The sequence below is a fragment of the Homalodisca vitripennis genome, chromosome 6 (genome assembly GCF_021130785.1).
Source record: "Homalodisca vitripennis isolate AUS2020 chromosome 6, UT_GWSS_2.1, whole genome shotgun sequence".
Lineage (NCBI taxonomy): Eukaryota > Metazoa > Arthropoda > Insecta > Hemiptera > Cicadellidae > Homalodisca > Homalodisca vitripennis.
The window spans coordinates 160683425-160704675 of NC_060212.1; the positions used below are offsets into that span (position 1 = coordinate 160683425).

Genomic DNA, 21251 nt, shown 5'->3' on the forward strand with positions numbered 1-21251 from the left:
GTAGGATAATTTTAATATCTATCTGTGTCATAAATGTATTGGTGCAATAAGAAGTTTCTCTCAGAAATTATATTTTTAAGCATTATATTTATCTAAATCTATCAATTGAAAAGATAAGGTAAGAGAAGGAGAGTGATGTTTCATATTTTGTAACATGGGCAACAATTCTCCAGCAGTTCATATATTCTGTACTCTTCTGTAGGCGACTCATGCTATACAGCTGAACACTGCCATAGAATTCCTACCCACCCTACTCAACCAGCTGTTCAGCTTATTGGTCTTGTCGCCTAGTCCTGATGTTGGCCTCAATGTCATCCGACTGTTGGTACACCTGGTTCATTTAGTGCAGGAAGCTGGCCGTGGCGACACACTCTGCACATACGTCAAGGTAAGTTATTTACTCATAGAACTCTCAGTGATGCTTGTTGGTCTTGTCGCCTAGTCCTGATGTTGGTCTCAATGTCATCCGACTGTTGGTACACCTGGTTCATTTAGTGCAGGAAGCTGGCCGTGGCGACACACTCTGCACATACGTCAAGGTAAGTTATTTACTCATAGAACTCTCAGTGATGCTTGTTGGTCTTGTCGCCTAGTCCTGATGTTGGTCTGAATGTCATCTGCCTGTTGGTACACCTGGTTCATTTAGTGCAGGAAGCTGGCCGTGGCGACACACTCTGCACATACGTCAAGGTAAGTTATTTACTCATAGAACTCTCAGTGATGCTTGTTGGTCTTGTCGCCTAGTCCTGATGTTGGTCTGAATGTCATCTGACTGTTGGTACACCTGGTTCATTTAGTGCAGGAAGCTGGCCGTGGCGACACACTCTGCACATACGTCAAGGTAAGTTATTTACTCATAGAACTCTCAGTGATGCTTGTTGGTCTTGTCACCTAGTCCTGATGTTGGTCTGAATGTCATCTGACTGTTGGTACACCTGGTTCATTTAGTGCAGGAAGCTGGCCGTGGCGACACACTCTGCACATACGTCAAGGTAAGTTATTTACTCATAGAACTCTCAGTGATGCTTGTTGGTCTTGTCGCCTAGTCCTGATGTTGGTCTGAATGTCATCTGACTGTTGGTACACCTGGTTCATTTAGTGCAGGAAGCTGGCCGTGGCGACACACTCTGCACATACGTCAAGGTAAGTTATTTACTCATAGAACTTCCGTGATGCTTGGTCTTGTCACCTAGTCCTGATGTTGGTCTCAATGTCATCCGACTGTTGGTACACCTGGTTCATTTAGTGCAGGAAGCTGGCCGTGGCGACACACTCTGCACATACGTCAAGGTAAGTTATTTACTCATAGAACTTCCGTGATGCTTGGTCTTGTCACCTAGTGCTAGTATGGTAATACAGTAATTTTTACAAGCTCATAATTTTCATGAACAAATCACAATCAAAATGTGAATGTCCAAGTTAAAATCTTTTAATGACAAATTGAATGTAACTATAGGATGTTTTACAGTACAATATGAAACCTTGGATCTTTATCTTTAAATTTACGTATGTTTTAGTTCAAACAAAGTAAAAATAGACTTGCTGTGAGAGATCATATTATAACATAGTTAATGTGTTGAAAATAGCTTAGTGCCATTTGAAAATGTAGTTAATGCATCGATAATTGCTTAAAGCCAGTTGCAGGGGTGAACACGACAAAACATGTTTTAACAATCGGTAATTTTTGTACTGCTGATCAGCCGATAACCAATGACGAGGCAGATCTCTCCGCAGATTTGAATTCTGGCAATCAATTCTCGAATCTGAATTTTTGTTGAGGTTCGGTGGATTCGAGAATCGGGAATCGGCTTTGATACATCAATAATTGAGCTTAATTTGTTGAATATTACAAGGATGTTATAATGAAAAAGGTTAATAATATATTTATATTGTTATTACTTATATATACTTTTCCTGTAGGAATTTGAAGTATATATGAGCAAATTTTCTTGTGTACAATATTACTGTGAATTGTAACACATAATTAAGTTTAGTTGAAAGGGAAAACATAATGTAAACTGAGAAAATATAACTTTTTTATTGAAAGATCTATTTAACAAATTAATGAATTCATACTTTTATACGATATGTGTATATTGACATGTGTATATATATTATACATATCAACTTATTTATTTATTCTTTGAACATATTATATATACATATTATGAAAAACTTTACCTAAGTAATATCAGTAATAGTCAATAGTCAATAGTCAAAAGTTCTTAATTTACAACAGCATCAAGAAGTGTAATGGCATCAAAATTTACAATGAATTAAAATCTTCAGGTCTCTTGCTTTACAATGTACTGTTTACAGAGTCAAAAAATTCTGTCATGGTGTAAAAGGGTCTGTCCACGAGCCAGTCTTGAAGGCTTTTCTTGAACTCATTCCCTCCAAGATTTTTCAGGTTGAGAGGTAGGGTGTTGAAGATTTTTCTTCCCATGTAGGATGGTTTCCTGCTGTACCGTGTAGTATGGTGTCCAGGAAGGAGGTAGTCAGTTGCTCTCCGGGTGTTGTGGGAGTGAGTATCCTTAGCTCTTGGTAACTCCATTTCAACTGTCTGGACAACTACAGAGTAGATGTACAGTGCTATGACAGTCATGAGTTTTAAAGTCTTAAAAGCTTCTCTGCAGCTTTCAAGTGGTCCCAGATCTGCCAGTGTCCTTATTGCCTTTTTTTGGAGGAGTAAAATCTTGCTAAGATTATGGGCAGATGTTCCTCCCCATACTGATATACCATACCTTATATGGGATTAAAAAACAGCATGGTAAGTTGTCTTTGCCGCTTGCAGTCCTCCTATCCACTTAATTTTTCTTACTGCGTAGATTCCAGATCCAAGCTTTTTGGTCAAACTGTTATTATGATCAGTCCAGGTAAGATCACCATCAATCACTATACCTAACAGTTTTGATTGTTTTTCTATTGTGATGTTTTGGACGTTAGGAACTTGATCTTGTCTTCTGCTAAAATTAATTTGGGTGGTCTTTGTTGGGTTAATTGCCAGGTCATTTTTCAGGCAGTACTGCAGAGTTTTGTTTGTTGATGTGACAATGTCTGCATGCAGGCCCAGTGCGGAGTCATTTTTTATAAGAAGGGTTGTATCATCTGCATACATAATAGTTTTTACATTGTCAGTGTTGATATAATGTGAAAAATCATTAGTAAAAAGTACAAACAAAAATGGACCCAATACTGAGCCCTGTGGGACTCCTCTATTCACTGGAGCTGTTTTGGATCTGTAAGTACAGCTTTGTCCATTTGCAGTTTTCTGTACTTCAACAATATGCTTGCGTCCCTCGAGATAGCTAGCTTCCCAGTCATTTGCTCTGCCTTGAATCCCTAGTGCAGACAGTTTCTTAAGAATCAGCTCATGCCCTAAGCAGTCAAAAGCCTTACTGTAGTCTAATAGGACTGCTGATACATAATTATTGTCTTCAAGTTGGTCAATGACGTATTCAGTAAGGCTTGTGATGGCACTGATTGTAGATTTTCCTCTGAGGAAGCCGTGCTGACTTTTTGTTATTAGGTCATAGTGTTCAAGGTGGACCAGCATTCTTGAAAGTGCAATCTTCTTTATGATCTTTGAAAAGGTGGAGATCAGTGAAATTGGGCGATAGTTTTCTGCTTTGGTTGTGGGCCTTTTTTGTGTTTAGGGTAAATTTTGGAGAGTTTCAAACCAGATGGAAATTGGCCAAGATTAAATGATTTATTTATTATGCTTACAAGTGGGGCTGCTAAATGTGTTGCACAGTGTTTTACTACTTTCGATGGAATTTCATCAACACCACAAGAGAGTTTGAATTTCAGTGACTGAATAACTCTTAGTACTTCACTGGATTCAGTAGGAGTTAGATTTAGTGGTTCACCTTGATATAAGGTGAAGGCATTTCCAGTTAGGGGGAGTATGTTATTGTTTTGAATATCATTACGGGATTTTTCAAGTGTTGTGTCTGCAATCTGTGCGAAGTAGAGATTTAGATGTTCGGCTATAAGATATGGATTGTTTTCTAGTAAAGCAACAACTCTAGAAAAATAGAAATCTATGATTTCTTTATGATAAACTGATTTTTCCTTTTTTTTACTATTCCCTGTGTAATGTTTTGTATGTTAAAACAGAATTTTATATTTGTTATATTTGAAATTCAATCTCGTTTTTAAAAGGGGTTATCATTTTAACTAATATTTTCAAAATTACTATTTTAGTCTGTATACTGTTTTATAAGTGTTCAACCATGTATGGCATAAATCATTAATATGTACTTTAACCTTTTTAGTTTGTGTTTGCTGTGGAGAGTGTAGCATCACGCACTGTCCACGAGGAGCTCTGTACCCATCTTCCCTCATTGCTCAAACCCGAGAACACAGACTTTCTTTTGGTCAACAAGTTTCTACCCCATTCTGGATTCTTTTTTCAAATTATTGTTAAGAGTATGGCTCAGCATTTGCTCACAACTGGCAGAATCAAGGTAGGTGGGTACACATAAATAAACTGTTAGCAGCTTTAACCTGTTGAGGTAGACACATGCGTTGGTTACGTGGCAATCGAACACAGAGTCACGTGCTGGTTAAGTGGTCGGCATTTGACATTATATTGTTCAAATAGTTCACCGTATTTCTGCTAGATATCGTTGGTATGTCTTTTAATAAGTTTTAGACGCCACAACCAAATAAATAATTTTGTTTTCATACTGTGGCTAAAACTGATTAAAAAGAATATTTTGTGTCTTTCGCTGCTGATCAGTTGATAGCTCATCTTGTACACTGTGTTATCTGACAGATTGTTTACATTAAGTGTAATATGGAGCGTGAAACTTGCGTGATTCTGAAGTTGATGAAGTGTTATACAGTGATTGTGAGTATAAATTCAAGTGACAGTGATGGTTATGAAAACTTTGAAGATTGCATTATACCTCGATCTGGAAACCATTTCAATAATTGAGTTGTAGACAACTCAGACCCTAAGGATGGAGGTTATCTAATATTTCCCAGCCAAGACAACTCGGATGATATTATCCTTCCTTCAGATCATGAGGATGAGATGCCTAGCACTTCCAATGGAATTTTGGAAAACCATAGGAAAATTTTTCCAAGCAAAAGTAAAAGAAAAAATAGAGAGCAGCCTATATTAGGAGGAAAACAGGTTTTTGTTTCTGTAAATTTTATATAACAATGTATAGGTAGAATTATCGTAAACAATGTTTCAAATTTCATTGTTCTATCATGAACCAAAAAAAGACTATGGTATAACTAAATGCTTACATTTTCATCTAAATTAATTGCTGCTACCAGGCCTGTAGAGACTCATATAAGTATAAGTACTACCTCAATGGGTTAACTTTTGCCTTTATTGTTTGATTGTAAGTTGAAGTAATTGACTACTTTTGATATAATGCTGTATCAAAATGATGAGTTACCGCTCTTTGGATCGTATGGTTTATTTATTAGTTTGGGAGCTGTTATAGTGGACATGATTAATAACCATATTTATGTATGTACATTTCATGCACTATCTTTGTATGCACCACAGAGTAAAAAGACTCTTTCACATTATGGACGACGGTTAATGATGAAAATCATATTTACGTAGAAAAATCAATAGAAAAACACTGTAGAATCTGCTTCACATCTAACAGTGATTTATCTGTTCTACCTCTTCACAGTTGTTACTGTTTTGCCTAAATTGTTGCATTCATTGTGAGGAATGAGGGCAAAATAAAATTCAATGCACATATTAACTTGCACCAGGACAAAAAAATAATTTGAACAAATCATTAGCACGCTTTGCACTGCTGTTGAATTTACTAATGTTGGACACAAATGCATTGTTTAGGCTGTTTTCATTTTAACTTTGTGTTGAGTGAAAAATTGCTATTGGAATGAAATAAACATTCCAAATGAATTTTCCACCAGATGCACCGAAATGAACGCTTCCCAGCTGACTTCCTCAAGAAAGTGGAAGCTTTGCTCAATGTTCTAACGCCGTACCTGAACACAAAGCACCGTGAAATGCCTCAAGAAACACTGCAACTCAATACTAACATTGCTCACTTTCTCAAGGTAGGTTGTTTAGTAGGACATAGGCTATTCTAATGAATGTTATCATTCAAAAATAAAAATTTATATTACAAGTATGGAAGCACAGCAAATTATGTGTTATTAAAAAAGTGACTTACAATTTGGAATGGTTTCCTAGTTGCTTTCTGTAATTGCTTCAGCCAGAGTATGTCTTCTGCTTTAACCTCGGTTTGTTCAATGAAGGCCAATGCTGCCTGAATTGTGTCTTGTCAGTGTTTTTGGTAGAAGACAATATTTTAAATAGATAAATCAAGAACTAAATGTCTACTAACTAAGGAGTACACAATATAGTGTCAATACAAACATTTTCAAGATCAAACTTGAATGATTTGGAACTTAAGTTGATAAACAAAATCTAATCTTGGTTCTTAGAACAGCGTCTATACCAGTGGGACATAGTTATCAGGACAGCATAGGGAAGATGGCAGAAGGCAAGCAGATTTTGAAGTGAGACAATTTACATAGAGCAGATTATATCATTGTCCTGACAACTATGTCATGATGGTATAAGTCATAAGTAACATCTAACCTTACAGCAACAGATTGACAGAGTGGTCTAACAGACAGGAGTCAGGCCTTTTTACCCTGGTTCAAACCCCAGTAAAAATGTAACCTTTTGCGGAAAATGCTGAAAGTAATAAAAATTTGTTATATTAATAGAAACATTTCTGCAGAAATAAAAGGATATCAACTATGTTAGGCTTATATTATAACAAATTGAGGACAAACAAATAATGTAATGTTTTTTGGCACCAAACAACAATTTTGTACTGCTAAAATTAGGAGAGGGGTACCGAGATATTCTTGTTATCCTAAAGAAATAATTTTGAGAGAAAAGGGTAAGGTATTTAGTCTTTATGAAGTGAGTTAACTCAATATCCAACTAAAATGTGAAAATAAAAAGGAAGAAGCAGCAACTTGAAAATTAAAATTAGAGTCTGAGGAAATGTACTCTAAATTTGATCTGAAAAGAAGCAGCATGCCAAGCTCGTCAATGAATGTGGCTGAGATGTTTACAATATCAGCTTTTTGTACCACGTTTGAACTTGTTTCAGCATTTCATTCTCTAGTTCTTGGTAGTTAAGACATTCTCTTGAGATTTACATGTAATCTCATAGTTATTTTACGTTACAACAACATTGTTAGTTACAAAAAGTTTAGAACTGTTGCAAGCACTCCAGAACACTTTTAACTTGTCATCTAGGGCATCTTGTTAATAACAAACAATTGTGAATTAAACAAAATTTAATTCAACTCTAAAACAATTTATTCAAGAAACCTAATTTCAAAAATTACAAACATTCAAACATGAATAAAAAGTTTTAGAATTGTTTGTTAAGCACAACCCATCAGAAAAATATAATAATTCTATATATATTGCAAAATGAAGACTGAATTTTTGAATTTTAACTACCTAATTGTAATAAGCAGTTGGCTGTAAAATGAATACTACATATCTGAGATTCCAATGGTAGCCACCTTTAATTGATCACCCTGTATAAATATTGTAATAAAATTATGTTGAAAATAATTCTTTGTTAACACCAAACAGTATCAAATTTTCAGTATAATAAACATTAAAAACCACGTGATTTTTCTATCAAGTACTGAAAAATTTAAAGGATAAATCAGCAGTCCCACCCTTCAAAATAGTAAACCCTAACTCCTTCACACGAGACGAGGGAATTGCACAACTGGAGATCAGCACACCATTATACAGGGTGTATATTATGTCTGGAAACACCCAAATATATCCTTTAATAATTTAAATATAAATTTGAAACCTCTTACAATCGTGATAGAGATTGGGCATCTACTTTTTGGAACAATGTTTTGTTATGTCACACCAACGGGGGACGTCCCTGCGTTGCCGAGGGTATCGTGAATATTCTTAATGGAAGCCTATACCTTGTGATACATAATTTTAAAGGTAATAGCTTACTGAATTGAATGCCACAAACCGCATCTCAAGGGAATTATTCTATCAGAAAATAGAGCATTTTTAGTATTGAAAATTTACTGATGTTCAACAATGTAATTTTAACATGGTTCTTGCCACAAAATGTGTTACACTAATTTTTTAGCATTTTTTTTAATGTTCAATTAAATAAAACAAAAATTTCATTTTAAGCTGGTTCTATTAGCACAAATTTTGCCAGTTTTTTATTACGGTACAATTATGGAAATACTTATGTTATTGATTTCTTATTACAAATAAAAAATAATGTATGCTGTTAGAAAAGTCTTACAACAAACGTTTTACCTGCATTTGGTGTCAAAGCAATTGTTCGAACTGTGTTTTCCTTCTACGGTTTGACAATGAGCCAATCTTGTGTAAAAATGATTCGACAGAGTTGCCTAACATTTTCTTCAGTTATCAAAAGCAATCTCCTCTATAATCCTGTTTCTTAGGTCTTCCAAATTATGAGGCTTTCTTCTATAAACATTTGGATTTTAAATGACCCCATAGGAAATAATCGATTGGTGACAAATCCGGAGATCTTGGTGCTATTCGATTTCTCCCCTTCGGCCAATCCATTTATGAGGAAACCTTAAATCCAAATACTCTCTTACCTGTCTCCCATAATGGGGTGGAGCACCATCCTGCTGAAACCATACATTATCAAAGTATTCTCCTGATGCAAATTTGAATAGCTGGGATTATTTCATTTTGGAGCATATTGTAGTAAAGTTCGGCATTTAAATTTCCATTGATGAAAAAGGGTCCAACAATTTTGTTACCTAAAATTCCACACCATAACGTTCAGTTTTTGTGGTTGCTGTGAATGGGACTCAGTAATCCAATGTGGGTTTTCACTAGCCCAGTAAACGGCAATTGTGCCTGTTAACATTGCCATTTAGGAAAAAAGTTGCTCATCAGAAAATAGTATGTTTGGTCAGAAAATCTCTATTGTTATCACATTTGCGCATCACAAGTTCAGAAAACTCAACTCTTCTGTCGTAATCATCCTCACTTAACTGTTGGACTAAATGAACTTTAAATGGTTTGTATTTATTAATTTTCAAAATCTTACTCACAGACATAGGGTGCATATCATGTTGCTGTGCAGCTTTTCTGAGCGATGTATGTGGGTCTTCAATAAATGTTTTGCCAAAACATCTAGTGCATGTTCTTCATCTGTTGCAGATTGTATCCTACCCGACTTTGGCCGATTTACGTACACTCCCTGTCATTTCAAAACGCTCAATAGTTTTTGATATTGTTGAAACACTTATGGGATTCCTTTCTGGGAAAGTGTCATTAAACAAATTACAAACTTCCCGATAAGATCTTTGACGATCGCCATATCCTCGCATCATCAACAGAGTAATTCGTTCTCTTTCAGACAATTCCCATTAAAATGCCAAATAAAAACTGAACTACTTGTAATTAGATAACTTGTTGACAGCAATGCTTCAGAGACACTGATTAACTCGACAGGAATGATATGACCTTTGTCCATTTGTAATTCCCAAGCTAGACCTGTCTAGTGAAAGCTCCATGCTCAACAAACTGAAACCTGTATAGACCAGATGATTAATAACACAATAATGTTTCTCATAGGCTAGTGACCTTTGTCTCTTTAAACCTTCCTGCTGACTGGAAAACACCAAGTACAGATTCATAAGTAATCAGAGAAAGTGACTCATAAGTTTTATTCATTGTAATAAAAACTGGTAAATTTGTACTAATGAAACCAGCTTTAAAAATAAATTGTTTATTTTATTTTAATTGAACATTTAAAAAAATGCTAAAAAATTAGTGTAACACATTTTGTGGCAAGAACCATGTTAAAAATTACATTGTTGAACATCAGTAAATTTTCAATACTAAAAATGCTCTATTTTCTGATAGAATAATTCCTTTGAGATGCGGTTTGTGGCATTCAATTCAGTAAGCTATTACCTTTAAAATTATGTATCACAAGGTATAGGCTTCCATTAAGAATATTCACGATACCCTCGGCAGGACGTCCCCCGTCGGTGTGACATAACAAAACATTGTTCCAAAAAGTAGATGCCCAATCTCTATCACGATTGTAAGAGGTTTCAAATTATATTTAAATTTATTAAAGGATATATTTGGGTGTTTCCAGACATAATATACACCCTGTATATAACAAAAGGCGGCAGTGCTTGCTAATTGGCAACTAGAAGAGAATGTAACACCAGCAGTTGATAGGTTTACATTGGTGTTTAATAGCATCCTTTTAGATAAATTAGCTTTTTGTTGTTTTGCTGATATTATTGTTAAGTTTTTAAAATCTTATCTAACAGATAGAATATGCCAATCAGTGTTTTTAAATGGTTCCTTTTCTCCATCTTTATTAGTTAAGCACGGTGTGCCTCAAGGCTTGATATTGGGTCCAATACTGTTCATCATGTATAATTTAACACTGATCTTCCTTTTAATTTAAATATTAATGGTGTAAGTAGTTACATTTTTGCTGGTGATTTAGGTGTATATGTACATAACAAAAGATTGGATAGTACGAACCCTATGTTAAATAAACAAATTAGTGTTATTAATGGTTGGTGCTTTGCAAATAAAATCTGTATCAACATGGAGAAGTTAAAGCTGTAAAGGTATGATTAATTTATTGGAATTAATGTACTGTCCAATTTAAAATGGGCAAATCACATTAGTTTTTTGTCTGCTTGAGTTAGCAATCGTATGTTTTTAATAAGAGTATTGAAAGAAGTGTAGAAACTGACATATTGCTTTTTGTTTACTATGCCTACATTCACGGCTTGTTTTCCTTTGGTGTTTCTTTATGGGGCAACTTTCAAGAAGCCAATAGACTCTTTGTGTTGCAGAAGATGTCAATTAGACTAACCTCTGACAGACAGTTGACAGTTGACTGGGAACCAGTAGTATAAAAATGCTAAATAGAACAACAATAAGGGTAACATAACTCATTAAGAGTTGCTGGTCACCTATCAATCGCAAAACCTTCTCGGTCCAGAGCTCTTGAACAAGATATACGCAGTATGCAATGTAGTTGATAAATCAAAGTAACATCCATTGAAGGATCTTCAACATTAATCTCTCAATATTTTACATGCACACTCTTACAATGGGCTCTACCGTCATTGTGTCGCAGAGCGCTTGAAATATTCATGAAAGTAAAACTCAACTTTCTACTGGTTTTTTTTTGTTAAAATCTGTCAAATTTTTTAGAAATGTTTGACTTTCCTGGACCGAGGTTTTGTCTTCCGCATGATCAATGCTCATCTGGCCAGTTTCACCGCTGCAGAAAGCCGAGGTCTGCAGGACCTCAAATTGACGTTCTTGCAGATCATCACATCACACGAGCACTTTGTGTCTTTCAACTTGCCTTTACTCATACGCACAGGTACCATTTTACTGATTTCATTAGATTTTTAAAAGTAAACGGATTTTCTTTTTAAAGATGAAATTTTTAATTATTTTAAAATTAAAAACTTTTCTGAGAGAAACATTTTTGTACTAATAAACTAACCAAGAAACGCAGAGAACATTAGCTTGCTAGCTTAGCTGGTTTGAATTTAGAGATGCTGATTAATTTGCTATCTTGTAATCTTAACCAACTAAAAATAGTAATATTTTTAGTTACTCAACATACTATTGAATAAATAAGTGCATAGCTTATATCATCAGGATTCTGTTATATCTAGAAACTCTTTATAAAAACAGAAAACTGTAACGGAGTTTTATAAAAATGGAGTATGAACAATTTGATAATAAATTGATTTTATGATTCAAATTTCATGTTGATTGTAATATTTTTGTTTGAAAACTTCAAAGTAAGCATTGTAATGATCTGTTTACTTACAAAACTAATGTTCGTTGAAAGTTTGGTATTTATTATAAAGCCAACAAAATTTAAGAATTTCATACTTTTCAGTGCATAGGCTCATCTGCCTAAGTTCATAGTTGTCACTATAGAAATGCACCTTTCTAGTTACCTGAGCACTTGACAGTAGTTGCTGTGTACTAATATGTGGATGTGTGGTGGCGGCACGATGGACAGTCGGCTGTTGTGTTTCAGACGAGTGGAGCCTGACGGAGGGCTATTGTCGACAACACTACCTTGTGGGGTTGCTGCTGCTGGAGGTGCGAGCAGCGCTAGGACAGGTGGTGCAGGTGCGGAAAGCAGCCATCACCATCCTACGGGATCTTCTTGCTAAGCATGAGCTGGATGACCGCTACCAGAGCAAGGTGGGTGGAGTTTAGGTGCTCACTCTTTGATGAGATGTTATTTGTTTTGCAAACTTTTTGGTGGTTTGTCTAACCAATCTATCTTTTTGACTTGATCAGTTTTATGGATCTAGCTTAATTTTTAATTCAGTTTTAATGACAAAGTTACAATATACCTATAAGATATACCTCAATGAAAGGATTTGTTCACTTGAACTCAGTATTTTATTTGTGAATTACCGTTTTAAAAATATTACCAAACATTGGGAGATAAATTATTGTCAAAGACGATAAAAAATATGCTTTTTTTCAGCAGAACCAATTTTTCATAGTTAAATTACTAGTTTTTAAACTTTGGATAAGAGGTAATTTTTCACATAAGAACCAATTACATATACAGTTTGTACAGATTGTCATGAACGACCATTCAAGATCAGCCACTCTTGTCTAGTCCCACACTACGCCGCCTTATATTTTATTCTCTTTCACTGTTTTCGCCATGTCAATTAATAATACCACTGATTTTGAAGTGCATTCTGTTATTTTGTTTTCAAAACCAAAAACATTCTTTTGCTGGAATGTACGAGTATCTTGTTGAAGTTGTGGTGAAGATTGTTACAGAAATTAGTTGTGAAATGGGTGGCATAAGTGTTTACACAGGAGAACACAAAACCAAGTGCATTTTTTGGAGAACAAGGATGGTGACGAGTTCTAGAGTCGTATTGACAATAGTGCAATAGTGCTTTTTAATAAATGAAAAGTGGATTGTTACTACAATCCACCAATTAAATGTCAATCCAGTAAATAGTAGAATTCAGACTCTTCAAAGAAGTCGTGAAACTTCAACATTGAAATCATGGACACAGCTTTTTGGACTATTTGGAAATATTTCTAGTACATCATTGGTCAAGAGGAGTGATAGTAAAAGTTTAGAAGTTTTATAAAACTTTGTTAAAGCTTAGGCACCCCTTCTGGTGGTATTATCTTGCATCAAAATATCACTTGGTCTTGGCCGTGGTCTTTGGTCTCTTGGTCTTGGTGCTTGGTCTTGGTGTTCTTGGTCTCATGTTGCAGCAAGAACAAAGGTGCAAATGTAGAACCGAACATCCAATATTTTGTCCTGAACACCACTACATTTATATCTTTTTCTAAAACTTATGACATTTCTTAGCTCTTTGACTATGTTTTAACAACATAGTTAAAAGACGCAACGTAATATTTTTTTAAAGTAAAAGTTCATATTTTAGTTTTTGGTACAATTTAAGATGATAAATAAAGTTACTCTTACTCATTACAAAATGATCCTTACTTAAAACATAAGCATACATTCACTTTAGAATGGCTTACACATTTTCATAATGAACTATGTCTTCTGGTTGTGAGAAAATGAATATGATGACAAAGGGAGGTTTTCTTCTCTTGGAAATCTGTTACATGACTAATTAAATAGCTATCTTTAAAATATCAAATTAAAAAAAACACTATTAAATCTACTTTGTAATTTTGTATTTAAATGAGAATACAACATGTGAATAAGAGTAAGACGGAACATATTGTTTTTAGCTTAAGCAGGAACTGTGATAACAACAAGTCAGTGAAGTTATTGGGAATTAATCTAGATGCTAAACTTACTTTGAAAACTCAATACAGATGTTCTTTGTACTTGTTTATCGAGAGTAATTTTTCTGTTAATAAAACTAGCTTTAGTTTAGTTGTTAAGGCAATATTTTGGACCCTGCTCTGGGGAAATTCTAAAGCTGCTAAGGATGTCTACATGTGACAAAACAAAGCTTTGTGTACTGTTTTTAATATTAGTTTTGGGGATTCATGTAATCCTTTCTTTATAGAAAATGGTATACCTACTCTTCATTGTATTTTTATCTTAGTGCTTAATGTTTACTAAGGAAAATTAAGGTGAATTTTATTTGAGAAGCTCTGCTCTGCTCACGACCATGACACAGGGTACCAGGATCTCTTAGATTTAGGATTTGCTAGGCTAACCAAAACCTAACATATGTATCTGTATATTGTTAACATTAGGTTGTAGGAATATTAGTAGTAAAAAGTTTTAAAATGTTATTTTAAGGTGGCTGAAGCAAAATTCCTTCTACTATGTTGAAGAAATGTTATCTAGCAGTACTACCGCTTATTATCTTAATTTTTAATTTAATTTTAAGAGTTGTGACTTGTACTTTTTACTGTACCTAATTGATAGTATGTAATTTTTTAACTTAGGCATACATTAGGTAGCCTATTATGTGTGACATAGATAAGTAAGACTTTGTCAGTACATTTTTTGTGGGATGCCAATAAGAGATTCTTGATTCTTGAACTATCCTTTGAGAAAACACCTTTGATGAATTGAGTTTATTGAGTAGGCTTAATACAAGATGTTCAAGATCTGAATTGGTGTCAAAACAGTATAGGATATGAAGCATTTGAATAATTTGGCAGAGGACACTAAGCAGTGGATACTAAGTTAGCAGAGGATTCTAAGTGGTCAATGTTCATGTTCTCTCCAGGTCAAGAATTCTTCAAGGCTGTAGAACGATCTCCCTAGCAGCTAGCAGTTAGCTTCTTCTTGAGCAGGTTACGGCTGGTACTCTTGAGTGCTTCTGGTAGGCGGTTAAAGAATTTTGCTCCAGCATAGGTTGGCTTCGTCTCGTAGCGTGCTGTCTTGTGTGGAGGTAATGCATAGTTTGCAGCATTTCTGGTATGAAAGGTAGTGAAGTAAGGCATGTCTGTCTTGGTGACTAGGCAGGTCTTGTGTAGAGGCATACATTATTGTCTCCAGGATGTAGAGTGATGATGCAGTGAGGATCCCTAGGTTTTTAAAAGATTGTCTACAGCTGTCTCTTGTGCCCAGGCCAGATATTGCTCTTACAGCTTTCTTTTGCAGGATCAGTACATGCTGCATTGCTGCATATTTCTTGCTGTTGAGCCTCCCCATAGCACAATGCCATACCGCAGGTGCGACTCAAACAGTGCATGATATGAGGTTTTGCTGGCTGCTGAATGGTTTGTTATTTCCAACAATAACATTCTAGCATGGTTTTCTGTAACTGCTATACTGCAGCTTGAGATACTGAATGAAAATGTTTTCATACTAGCATAAAAAGAATGAAGATACAGCTGAAGCAGTTCATACTAGAGACGAGTGGCGAAACATTATTAAACTGCAACACATGCACATTAGCTACTCCATGTTACAGCCCATCTTTCCATCAATTTGTTCAATAATCTCACAGGCAGTACTTGACAAAATTGTAAATCACTAACAATTACTTAAGTAATTATTTTAATTAAACATTTCTTTTGTTGTTAAATTTGAGCCTTTGTGATTCATTGGTTAAATAGTACATCTTCTAAGTTAAAAAAAAGAATGAAAAATGTTTTGATTTCATTACATGATGATATGTATTATGTCTGTAGGGTCAGCTTGCTCGTATAAGCGCCATGTACATACCTTGGTTGAGCCTGGTGTTGGAAAATTTACAACGACTGAGTGCGGTGGTTTCGGCCAACCAACAGTCCCAGTCGCTCAGTCACATCGCCAGTAGCAACAGTTCTATTGGAACTCCGCAACACAGCTTCCAGCGTTCTACAGCCTCCACAGTCTCGGCTACCAGGGCTTCCATCAATCTGCATCTCCGGGACTCCACCTACTTTGCCGCTATTGCCGGGCAAGGTACTTGTCTGTTTATATGTGGTTGAGTTGTGTCCCTATATTTGATACTCATGACTGATAAAAAAATAGCCTGAACAGTAAATTTAACTGAAAAGTGCCGAAATAGACTATACAGGTAAACACTCCTTTTAATTACTCGTAGATATTGAATTTAGTTTTTACTCTATCTGAGGGTTCTAAAAGGCTATATGTCCTTGTCATTACTTTCTATTGTATTATCATGCAGTAAAATACATTTTTAATCAATTTTCATGCAGATTTTCTTAATACTGTTTTAACCCTGTATGTCAACAAAACGTGTAATATTTTCTTAGGAAAGCTAGCAAACATGCAATAAGAAACTACAGAATATTGTTTGATTGAACATGTTTGTCAACAATATATATATATATATATATATATATATATATATATATATATATATATATATTGTTTTTAGCAAATTTGTCTTTATTTTGTATCTTTTGACTTTTTATCAATGGTAAGTTATTGCAAAAGAAACAGGATTTTTCCAGACATTTGCCATCGTTCAGTGATACAATACATTCAGTAACACAATGTTTTAAGATCTGCAATGTGATCTCTTCCTCAGATGAATGACTAGCCTAAAACATAACTACAATCTAGATAACAGTTAACGAAACATACCAGAGTGTTGTGACACGCATAAATCAGAAACCACAACAGCCATATTTGTGTCTATTCCATGCACACTACTCTAAAACATGCACTTAATAAAAACTAAATACTCATTATTAAAATTGAACTATGGAATACAGGTCGTAATAGGTCAGCACTCACTGGCCAAACAAATAGAACAACCAAAGGTCTCGAAAAATCCTGTTTCCTTCACAATCCTTTCATTGTCAAAAAGTAACTTCAAACAAAGAAGTAATTGCAATTATTTTTCACTTATTCTATTGTATTTGCTGAAAAAAGATATATATATTATATTATATAATATGTTACATTTTGTTAATTTTTATTGATTTATTATTTACTTTCAAAATATGCTTGCAAAACTCATATAAAACGTACAGTACTATGAGAAAAAATAGTCAGCACTTGAGGGGTTAACACAGTTCTGAATTATGGACAGGAAAAGAATGATTTCAGAAATGAATATCTTTAATTTTGTTTAACAATATATTGTTGATCCATTCAAAGATGTTGGATGATGTTGCAGGGATGCTGAATGGAGCGGGATCTTCCGGTAGTCTGGACTCAGAAGCCTCTACTGTGTCTGGAGATGGGACATCTACAGTCTCTCAGGAGACAGCAATCCGACAGGACCTCAACTGTTCCTCCTCCAGACACTCTAGGTTCTGTATCTTTTATAGTTCAGATATGTATTACACAGGCTAACCTAATAGACCAATTTATTGTCAATATTTTTTAATCCTTCTTCGTGTTATAGTTGTGCTAATGAATTTAGTGTCCATTTATATACAAGGTGTTTGAAAAGTATGGGTACGGCTTAATATTTTAAAAACCATAGCAGATAACATCTATAAACTTTGCACAGTGTCATATGGCTATGTAAACTATTTTTCCTTGCTATTACCATGACATGTCAACCATGGGGGGACGGGCCACAGAGGAAAACATGGAAATCTTAAATGAAAGCATGGGTCGAATGATACCTCATTTGAAAGAGGTCACTTAGTAGAGTTGAATGCCGCAAACCGCATCTCAAAAGGTTTATCCAATCAGAAATGGCGGGTTATTTTAGGTACACATTGTGAAACACAGCTTGCCGCATAGAATACGACGATCCAGTCAGAAATGGCTGCGCATAATGGACTTCACAATGTGTACATAAAACAACCCGCCATTTCTGATTGGATAAACCTTTTGAGATGCAGTTTGCGGCCTTCAACTCTACTAAGTGACCTCTTTCAAATGAGGTATCATTCGACCCATGCTTTCATTTAAGATTTCCATGTTTTCCTCTGTGGCCCGTCCCCCCATGGTTGGCATGTCATGGTAATAGCAAGAAAAAATAGTTTACATAGCCATATGACACTGTACAAAGTTTATATATGTTATCTCCTATGGTTTTTTAAAATATTAGGCCGTACCCATACTTTTCAAACACCTTGTATGTGTTTTATCCAGTGTGCTTTTATTCATATACCAGGTTTTTATAAATGAATATCAGGATTTTAACAATTTGTAGTTTTTTTTTTACATATAACTTAAAATTATAATTCATACCTCAACTCAAGGAGCAACTTAAACAGTTTTTGTTGTTGTCACCTGTGCGCATGTGGACACAAGTCTCCTCCACCATCCATTAAAAAGCACCAATAAAAAAATTGCGATTCATGAGCAGAAGGCTTTTTGTCCTCTGCAATTTGCAAAGACCAAATCTGTAGTATGTGTGCAATGTGTGTTCTGTATAAAGTTCAGTTGTGATCCTCCAAGTGATAACAACATCCGTACATGGTATCATCAGTTTGAAAGATATTGGCTGGCTCTGCAAAGGGAAGAGTATGGAACAACCAATGGTTAGTGAAGAGAGTGTTGAGTAATTGAAAGAGACTCACGTGTAGCCCACAGACATCAGTTCAGAAGGCTAGTCGTGAATTAGCAATTTCAATGACGACTGTTTGGAAAGTTTTATGGAAATACTTACAACTACATCCTTATCGTTTGCAGTTGTCACAAGCACTAAAGCATGCAGCCTATAGTTTATGTACCAATTTTGCAAACAAAATCTCATGCACAACAATAAAGATTTTCTGGAACATATTGTTTTCAGTGATGAATCAACGTTTCACCTTAGTGGATAATTGAACACTCGCATTATGCATATCTGAGGTTTAGAAAACCCTCAAAAGATAGTTTTGTGTGTCACTTGCAGGTGGAAAGTTTGTGTGGGCCCTTCTTTTTTGGAAAAGGAACTGTCACTGGTATTTCTTATCGTGATGCTCTAGAACTGTGGGTATTTCCTCAATTGGAAGAAGATGAACCGCAGAACTTCATTTGGCAGCAAGATGGTGCACCGCTTCACTGGCATAGCTCAGTACGTGATTGGTTGAACGTCATTGTACTGACCACTGGATTGGGCACAAGAGGCTTAATGACAGAGCTTGTTTTGCATGACTTACTTGATACTTACTTGATACTTGATAATCTCCCACTGGTAGTGCAATTGCGCCATGGTCGTCATGTCATGTAGTGTCTATTCTTCAGTAAAATATTCCTCTACTGAGTAATAGGGTCTTTGGATTAAGTATTCCTTCAAGGCTGTCTTGAATTTTGAAATATCTTCAATTACTTTAATTTCAGCTGGGATTCTATTATATATTTTCCCTAACATGAATCTTGGGCCACTTCTTGCTAGGCTGGATGTTACTTGGCTGACATAAACGTTTTTCTTTTGTCTTGTAGCATATTGATGTACTTGGTCATTTTTTATAAATATTTCACGCTTCCTCCTTACCATTATTGCGGATTCAAGAATATAGATGGCTGGCAATGTTAGCACCTTTAACTGTACAAAGAGTGCCCTACAGTGAGCTAGATAGGGTACTTTGCAGATAGTTCTTATGATGCGTTTCTGGATCAAAAAAATTCGTTGCGCCATTGAACTGTTTCCCCAAAAGATAATTCCATAGCTGATGATACTGTGAAAGCATCCAAAATACACCTTCTAAAGCACATCCTCGTCCATAATTGACTGGAGCCTTCGCACCATGTAACATACTGCAGTAAGCCTCGCTGATATGGATTCTATGTGTTGTTGCCACCTTAGGTCACTGCTTATGGTTAAGCCAAGATATTTCACGCTTTCATCTACTGCTATGCTCGCTCCCTCAAGCCGTAGTAAAGGGGCACTATCTGATTTTTTCCTGTTGTAAAACATTAGAGCCTTAGTTCTTCCACTTCCACATTAACCTGGCTTGATGCCATGTGATTTCTACCTTTGGGGATTTATAGAGAATTGTGTGTATGTACCTCCACGACCAGCTGATCTGCCCGACTTGATTGTCTGAAACAAAACTGAAACAGCTGTTGCATGTTGCAACAATCACTCTAGATACATTGATCAAAGTTTGAGAAGAACTGAACTGTTGACTTGATGTGTGCCGTGTGTCAAATGGAGCTCACATTGAACATTTCTAAGCTTGTAGGTATAACTGTTTTGGTTGCTCTTTAATTTCATGTGTAATTTTAAGTTTTATGTAATAAATACGATAAAACGTTAAAACTCCGATATTCGTGTATAAACATTCTGTATTTTAGAAATAGGTATACAGTTTTTTTTTCTAAAAAATAAACTTTTAATAGTTCCATCTATTTAAAAATTATACAATTTTGTACATTTTAAAAGCCTCTACAGTTTAATCTAAAGTTTTGGTGATGAAGGTAGAATTAGTAATTTTACTATAGTTTAATTTTGTCATGCTGTAAAATATAAATTAAATTTTGTATGATTATAAATTTTAGTTCATTTGCATGTTTCTCTGGCCAATTGAGCTTTGAACTTTTTCAAGGTCTACTATGTTATACAATATTCATCTCATATCATACAATTAGTGTAATGAGTTTCTCTACACATAATGTAGCTATGTTGTGATCAGCTGATTCAATGTGAATGTTTTGAGTTTAACTCCAGTTCATCTTCCCCTTAGTGTAGCATCTGGAAAGTAGGCAATGAAGAAGCTCAAATAAACTCTTCACATCGTTTTGATATCAGAAACACCTAGACTTCAAAATATAGTATCTAGGAGAAGACGTATTCTCATTGTCTCATCAGGTGCACAATTGAAGACACACAACGTTTTAGACACAATTTCTAAGCATGATGGAGCAACCGAGTTTTCTACTCATAACAAAGCAGGTAAATGGAAATGGTTGATTCAATGCAAAAGTTGAGTTTAGTTTCAGTTAACGTAGATTAGACTACATTATGTAGTCTAGGTGTCTCTGATGTCTAACCATTGTAAATAGTTCATTTGACATAGGTCCTACAGTTAGTGCAATAGCTCTGTCTTTATTTAATGTAGTTTTCTGAGTAGGACACGGGGTGAGATCATACAATAAATATAATAAATCTCTTTATGTCGATGCAGGTCTGTGAGTGGAACACAGGTGGTGAGGTGTGACAGACTGCAAGCTGCCGAGGTCAAGGACATCCTAGTATGTTTCTTATTTGTGCTGAAACATCTCAGCCATGACCAGATGATAGCGTGGTGGCAGCACTGCTCCCAGACTGACATCCTCAACTTCTTTAAAATTATCGAGTGAGTCTCTTTTTTGTGACAATTAGTTTTGTGTACTGTAACGATAAGATTA

General features: G+C 35.2%; 1 protein-coding gene across 1 annotated transcript in view; it reads left to right on the top strand.

Moving 5' to 3' along the window:
* The window catches only part of LOC124365105 (dedicator of cytokinesis protein 9), a 164775-nt gene that overhangs the window by 49058 nt on the left and 94466 nt on the right, over positions 1–21251 (top strand). Inside the window, exons 18-25 of the mRNA XM_046821046.1 lie at positions 203–388; positions 4278–4469; positions 5914–6060; positions 11261–11435; positions 12093–12280; positions 15692–15947; positions 17134–17269; positions 21029–21199. Of these exons, the coding sequence (XP_046677002.1) occupies positions 203–388; positions 4278–4469; positions 5914–6060; positions 11261–11435; positions 12093–12280; positions 15692–15947; positions 17134–17269; positions 21029–21199 (1451 nt within the window). The remainder of the gene's footprint in view (positions 1–202; positions 389–4277; positions 4470–5913; positions 6061–11260; positions 11436–12092; positions 12281–15691; positions 15948–17133; positions 17270–21028; positions 21200–21251) is intronic.